The sequence below is a fragment of the Prionailurus bengalensis genome, chromosome A1 (assembly GCF_016509475.1).
Source record: "Prionailurus bengalensis isolate Pbe53 chromosome A1, Fcat_Pben_1.1_paternal_pri, whole genome shotgun sequence".
Lineage (NCBI taxonomy): Eukaryota > Metazoa > Chordata > Mammalia > Carnivora > Felidae > Prionailurus > Prionailurus bengalensis.
The window spans coordinates 24,890,722-24,898,403 of record NC_057343.1 but is presented as its reverse complement, the minus strand read 5'-3'; the positions used below and the strand labels follow the sequence as shown (position 1 = coordinate 24,898,403).

Genomic DNA, 7,682 nt, shown 5'->3' with positions numbered 1-7,682 from the left:
ATACAGGAAGGCGGCTACCTCCTGAGTGTGAAAGCTGCAGGAATGTTCAGGCTGGGAAAGAACCACCTCCAGAAAGAAGCTGTTGGTGAAGCCGGGACTCCCAGCTTCCAGGCAGCTGTGTGCGTGTGACAATCGTCTGCTGGCCCTGCCACCTAGGCGCTTCTCCATCACAGTGGCTCACCTGAGAGGATCCGGGCTGCGGCGAAATTCCTCAGCATTCTCCCCACGCTCCTTCCCGTCCTGCATCCCGCCGGCCAACGTGCGGACAGCCAGGCTAGAGAGGGGACATCAGATACGGCCAGCCAGAAGGGATTCCCTCTTGGCTCATCCTAGAAGCCATCTTGCACCAAGTTCCACGTCTGGCTTTTGCTCATGACTGGGTTCAATGTGTCCAACTCCAACTGACTCTTCAGTTTTTAGCTAAAATATTTCTTCTAAGGCTGTCTCCCTCTGTTGTTACTTATCACTTACCGCATCTGCCAGTTTGTTCAACCTCAGTCTTTCCTGATGAGCTGAGCACGATGCGACTTATTTAGCGGCATATTTCTGCCATCTGGCACAATGCCTACCACACCCATTAGGCCCTTTACTGCATGTTGGCTGAATGAAATAACAAGTTATACTACATGCCCACAAAACTTTCAAAAGGAAACATCCAGAGACATGTAATGAAGGGAACACTTTATTTGGAGAGATCTGGATCACTATTTTATCTTCATTTTCCATTAAGGCAGTAACAATCTTCCAGGAGGCAGGCGGGGGAGAATCATCTGAGGCTACATTAAGTTCAGTCTAACATAAAGCCAACCGCTTTGTGTTCAGATGCAGCAGAAATACAGATTATGGGCCGGGAGAAGCCACATACTGGCTTCTCGAACCTGCTGCCAGGGAACAGATGCAGGGCGAGGCGTTTCAATTGCTTTGGAAAATGGCTAAGTTCCATTACAAGATACCTCGTTGATGAGCCTTGTCACCATGACGGAGGGACCCTAGTGTTGGTTCACAATGCTCTGTGGCTCTTTAGCCTTCAGTATGTTTTCACGGAAATCGTATAACCTATTCGGGCTGCTCAAATTCACATTGTTCCTGTGGTTTGGCTTCAGAATTCTTTAAATGTCATTAGGTGTACATAACGCTGTGGAGGGTGGCACTGTTCATTGGCACACATCGGCCCCTTGAGCCCGGGGGTGGCAAAAAGCATCTGAAGTACCAAAAAAGTAAACACTGACAGTATGGCCTTGCAGCAACCAGATGCACTAAGATCTAAGAGCAAACGAAAGCAGAGCTGAGTGGTTAGTTAGCCATACCCCAGGCGGCACCGCGGTGGGTGGGGGACAGAGGCTTTGCTATGGCTCCACACTTCCCCCTAGTGGTCGGATGCTCAATGACACCCTCCTTGGACGTCACCTGTCTGGAGTTCGCAATCTTTCTGAAGGCACAGTATTGAAGATGTTAGACCTGGCCCGAGCCCAAATTCTAGAGTTAAAAGCAGAAGCTTCCTATTGGTTGACAAAACCAAAACTTCACGACATTTGGGACCCTAGTTCTGAGGGAAGGCTCTGATGACGTTTTACTTCCGCAGGTCTCCCGAGATTCTGGGGACCCCACCAGCCTGACTGGTTCGTCAGGTGCTTCAAATGGCTCAGACATGACAGCGGGCAGCAGGGGTGGGCCACAGAGAAGGTATAGTTTGGAGAGAGTGTGGAGCAAAGCCGGAGGAGACAGAGTATAGGAGAAGGGGAACAGAAGGTGAGGCTCGTAACAGAGCAAACGTTGCCTTCCGGAAACAGGCTTTAAGAACTGGTTTGGTGATATCCCCCTCTCCTGGTTCTCACCTTGAACAAAAAAGGCAGCTAAATTAAGCCAGTTGGAAGTACTATTAAAATTAATAACACCACAGCTACTAAACGTGACTAATGGCAAAAGCATGAAGGATGCCTTGGAAGATAAGGTGTTTTTTTTTTCCCCTCCAAATTTTCAAAGAGGCAATAAATTCAACCATAAAAAAATATTTTTAAGAGGTTGCGTTCGTTTGTTTTTTTTTTTTTTTTTTTTTGCAAAGAATGAAGCATTTTTGTTAAATACCGGACAGGCTACCTGGCTGGACAAATATACACTTTTTGGAATCCTGTGTCGTGTCACCGGGTTGAAAACTCTGGAATGGCTTGAATCGCCCCCCTGCTTCTTGTAGGTGTCCCGTGCTCAGCCAGTGTGTGTGTGTGTGTGTGTGTGTGTGTGTGTGTCACCTCCCCTCTGGGCCTTACACCCTCTTCATGCCTTTCCCCATGAGGCAAGCAAACACTGTCATGACCATTTTGGGATTCACTTCAACCAGGTCTTCTGGAAGGGCGTACACTCTTGCTCCGATTTTTCGGGCCATGGAGATGGCATACCTAAAAGGAGAAAAGAGGAAGGATGAGGGGAGCCTGAGGAACAGCGGATGAAGGGGACCCCTTAGGATCAGAGTTACAGTCGTACCACATACCACAGACCACACGCCATGTGCCACATGCCCTATGCTCTGCACGACTCACGGCTGGGACAGCGGGAGCCAGTCATAGCCTCCTTCCGCTTCTGGGAGCCGAGCTCGGCCGCTCACGACAATTACAAAATTACAAAATCTCTCATCTGTCCTTACGGACCTCCCTAGCTCCTGCCGCTTCTGATGCCTTCCCCAAGAGGATCCGCTCGGGCTGCAGGGCAGCAACACAGGTCACAGGACTGAAAAGGATGGGTGCTGCGACAGGTCTTCGGACCGCATTGCAACGACAGAAACACTCGCACAAGGGAGAAAGGAGGGGAGATGCGTCTGTCTCATACTTTGGCCTCACGCGTCAGTTTCATTCTTTGCCCCGTCGCAATTGTTGCCCACGGGGGCGTGCATTTTTTTATGCTACTCTAACACGAGAATAGCCAGAGTTTCACAGTACCCATTTTTCACGTAAAATTATCACAGCTCCAGTGGAACAGTTTGCTCTGTTTTTATAATCATATGAAGATCATTTTTATGAGTTATGATCTCGTTTCAAATGAGCCCACACTACTACCTGGAAACTCTTTTTTTCGCCTCGGCGATTACCTCTTAGTAAGAATCTGTAAGTAGTCACCTCTTCACAATGGCAACTCAAGAGATTCTCCCTGCCACCCAAGGCCCCATTGTGCCCTCTGCTCTGTAAACCAACTTAACTCTTACTCTATCGATCACGTTAAATTAAGGGCCTCAGGCAGGAGTGGTCCCCATTTTTTGCTTCCTGCTCATGTCTCAATCACTGCCTCTACATTGATGGTCAATGAAATTAAAGGGAGAGGGGAATCGTTGAAAAATTAGAAACAAGAGCCTCAAAAAATCATGCAAATCTTGCCACCATAACGTAGCCATTTGGGGGCATTTTTGTAGAATTGCTTTTACCCATTTTTCTCAGTAATTTTGTATCCTGTCCTTGGAGAAGAGTGCTCGAGAGCCTGGGCTCTGAAGTCAGATTTTGAATCTCAGCTGGACCACTTAGTAATTCTACGACCTTGGGCTCTGTAAGTGAACTTGAGGAGCTTCAAATTCCTTCAGCCTCATCACATTCCCCTTGAAAAACTAGGCCCAAGTCTTTTTTTCTTTTTTCTGGGCCTTCACACATATTCCTCCCTTTAGCATCCTTTCTGCCTCCTTCACCTGGGTACCCCCACCTCTTTATTACTTGCCCTTTCAATTTATCTCATCTTAGATGTTACTTGCTCCGTAGAGCTTTGTTTCCCTTCCTGTCCCCTCCATAGTACCCCGTACCCCCTCCCCCCACCATCTCTTGTAACTGCCATTTGTAATTCCAGCATACAAGGAACAAAGGACCTACGCTTCCCCAAACTGTGAAAAGAAGAATACTATTGAGGTTATGAACATACAGGGCTGCCGGGCACTACTCAACTTGTTAATTCTGGAACTTTCTGATGGGTTGAATTGTGTTCCCCCCCCCCCCCCCCCCCGCCCAAAGATAGATGGAAGTCCTATCCCCTAGTAACTCAGATGATGACCTTCTTTGGAAAGAAAGTTGTTTCGGATGTACTTAGTTACGATGAGTAGAGGGGGGAGTAGAGTGGGGCCCTAACCCAGTATGACCAGTGACATAGAGGTCATAGAGGAGACACAGACACAGAAGGAAGACAGCCACATAAAGTCATAGACACACAGGGAAGAAGATCACCTGGAGGGGAAGGCAGAGACTGCTGGCCAAGGACTGCTGGCCATCACCAGAAGCGAGGAGAGAGGCACGGGACCGACCCTCCCTCACAGCCTCAGAAGGAGCCAACCCTGCCGACACCTCAGTCTTGTCCTTCTAGCTTCCACAACTGTGAGACAATACATTTCCGTTGTTTTAAGCTGCCCTGTTCGTGGTATTTGGTTGCGACCACCATCGGAAACTGATACAACCTGTTCCGAGAAAGGCACTCCTCCAGAGGATGGGTCAGCAAACTTGCCACAAAAACTCACAGAGCCCACATTTTAGGCTTTGTGGGCTTTGTCGCAATGACTCACAAGTCCACCCTTCTAGCAGGGAAGCGGCTACAGAAAATATATAAATGAACAGGCACGGCTATGCCAATAAAACTTTATTTACAAAAGCGGACAACAGACCAAATTCGGCTCACAGACCATCATGTGCTGACCCTCACTCTACATGCCAAAGCTGCCCTCAGGGAGACGCTCTCAAGCTGGTAAAGACTCTGGCCTTGAACCCTACCCCCTGCCTATTCATATCCACGGATCATCACAAATGGGATGTTTATATTTGGGCCTGCCATGTACTTTATTTAGGAAGTCTCCCATAGATTATGATTAGGACATTGGTTTTATGAAACTATAGGCTTGCTTCTCAACTGGAAGAATATTCTTGTTGTTCTTGGTCTTGCCCCCATGCTTAACACAAGGAGTCTTAAGCTGCTATTGTACAGTATCTAAAATAATGATGATGGGACACAGTAAATAATAAGAAGAAAAAACATCAGTAGTGCAATAAACTGTGCGAAAGCACAAGCAATAGACTTTACAGCTATCCAGTTGCCAGCTGGGTCCCCCGCCTCCCCGGCCTCAGGTTTGTTTACGTACTTTGCATTGTTGAGTTTCTCTTCATCATTCAGGTTTTCTGTCTTCAGAAGGTCATAGTTAATGGAACCCGGTTGAATGGCATCAATGAGATCCAGAACAGGTAGACTTGTGCTAATCTTCGGGTCCTGCGCAGAGAGAGAGTTGGTCCATCAATATGCCCCCAAGTTACTTCTGTTCAGCTCAAGGGAAATGGCTGGTTCTTTCATCTTTTTTTTTTTAATTTTTTTTTTAACATTTATTTATTATTGGGAGACACAGAGCGTGAGCAGGGGAGGGGTAGAGAGAGGGAAGACACAGAATCTGAAGCAGGCTCCAGGCTCCGAGCTGTCAGCACAGAGCCCGACGCGGGGCTCGAACTCACGAACTGTGAGATCATGACCTGAGCCGAAGTCAGTCGCCTAACCAACTGAACCACCCAGGCGCCCCATCTTTCGTCTTAAATACGAAATAAATACAGCCTACACTGGGAAATGCCACAGTGTTCCACACGGTGTTGCAAGTCAACTGTAGCTTCTGTAGGGGCGTCACCAACTTCCTGGCGCCTGCCTCACTAAGCTGAGGAAACCCACTGTCTGCCCACAGGCAAACAGTGAATGGCAACAGGTTCATATGACATCCCGGAAGTGACTGGCAGGGATCATGATGAGGCCCCTGCTGGGCAGGAGTTTTCAGAGGACGCTTGTTTCTTGGAGACCTCAGGGAAAGAATAGAGTCCATGGGTCTAAGGAGGTGGTTGTGGCAGTTGTGTGATTAAATGCAGTGACGGTAACTAGCACTTGTCGGTGCCTCACTGTTTGCCCAGAACTTTCTCCTAGGCTACCTCACGTGTCACTGCAAGCCCCAGGTATAGGCATCTCATCTTAATTTATAGCAAGTGAACAGAGTTTCTGAGATTAAGCGCCTCACTCATAAGTGGTGGAGCTGGGATTTGAACCTGGGTACTCGGACTTAAAATCCTGGGCTCTTTTCTCTGGCACTGTGAAACACTGATTTTCACGCATAGAGCATGCTCCCACGTGCTCTCCCCCATCCTGGGGACCTGTGAGCACACATGGAGAGGCAGCTGCCCACACCGTCTGAGCACAGTCAAGTCCAAACACTGCACACCTGGAGGGTCCAAATCAGAAAAATCTCTTTTTTTTAATGTTTTTTTTTTTAATTTTTATTTTTGAGACAGATTGAGAGCATGAGTGAGTAGTGAAGGTGCAGAGAGAGAAGGAGACAGAGGATCCGAAGCGGGCTCTGTGCTGACAGCAGACAGCCTGACGTGGGGCTTGAACTCACGAACCGTGAGATCATACCCTGAGTCAAAGTCGGATCCTTAACTGACTGAGCCGTCCAGGCGCCCCTCAGAATAAATTCTTAGTAAGAAACAAGCTACAGGACCCCTGCAAGGTGCTAGGTCTCTAGCACTGGTCCTCTGGATAAGACGAAGAGTGATATTTTTTAAAAAAAAATTTTTTTTTTCAACGTTTATTTATTTTTGGGACAGAGAGAGACAGAGCATGAACGGGCGAGGGGCAGAGAGAGAGGGAGACACAGAATCGGAAACAGGCTCCAGGCTCCGAGCCATCAGCCCAGAGCCCGACGCGGGGCTCGAACTCACGGACCGCGAGATCGTGACCTGGCTGAAGTCGGACGCTCAACCGACTGCGCCACCCAGGCGCCCCAAGAGTGATATTTTTAAAAAGATAAAGCGTCCACTTTTATTTACTTCTTGGTAATAGGAGAACTACCACAAAAATAAATTACTATGCAATCACAACCATTTCCAGCGTTAGCCTGAGCCTTGATGAACAGCCGCAAGGGAAACAAAATGGAAGGGTCTGAGTCTGGCCGTCTCTCTTACTTTCTGCCCACCATCTTGCCGAAGTGCCGATGGGCAGAGATGACCAGCACTTGGCATTCACAGATGAGGAGGGGACCAGGGCTATTTCCAAAATGGTTCATCAAGAGTGAAGTGTGTTCAGTTTTTTAGGGTTTCACTTAAAAAGAATGTGGGGCTAATTTGACTTCTTCCGTGTGTGTGTGTGTGTGTGTGTGTGTGTGTGTGTGTTTTACTTCATCAATTCTATAATGACTTAGTGAGAAGACAGGAGAAAATTAGCCCAGAGCAACACAAGAAACCAAAGAGCTGTCAAACATTCCCAGGAGTGAGTCCCAGGAGAAGGCCCCAGAAGCCCCAGGGTGACCTGGCGGGCCCCAGCGGCACGTGTGTTACAGAAATATTGCACCTCGGGGCTATCTACCCAATCCCTGCATAGTAATGGTTAAGCGACCTAGAGATACACAATGCTCGGTAACCTCACCCTGCAGGTAAAGGCGCATTCCGCTCCCTGATGGATCCTCCCCTGCAATTACTAGCTGTAACCTCGATTACTTGAGTTCCAGTTTCCTTACCTATAAAATGAGGAAAACAGTAAAGCTGCCTTCACAATGTCTGTGAGATGACCTGAGACATCATAAGCAAGGAGCCCCTGCTACTCAGGGCACTCTCCATACTGAGAGTGCTCCCAAACGTGGCCCGTTGTCTGCTTTTATCAATAAAGTTTTATTGGAACACAGCCATGCCCACTCATATATATACTTT

The 7,682-nt window shown here is 48.0% G+C and overlaps 1 protein-coding gene across 2 annotated transcripts in view; it reads right to left on the bottom strand.

Moving 5' to 3' along the window:
• Positions 1–666: 666 nt before the first annotated feature.
• Positions 667–7,682, bottom strand: part of LCP1 (lymphocyte cytosolic protein 1) — an 84,303-nt gene continuing 77,287 nt past the window's right edge. For both annotated transcript variants that reach the window (XM_043578848.1, XM_043578842.1), the window contains 2 exons: positions 5,093–5,217; positions 667–2,393 (listed from right to left, as the gene is read on the bottom strand). In XM_043578848.1, the coding sequence (XP_043434783.1) occupies positions 2,261–2,393; positions 5,093–5,217 (258 nt within the window). In that variant the 3' untranslated portion in view covers positions 667–2,260. The remainder of the gene's footprint in view (positions 2,394–5,092; positions 5,218–7,682) is intronic.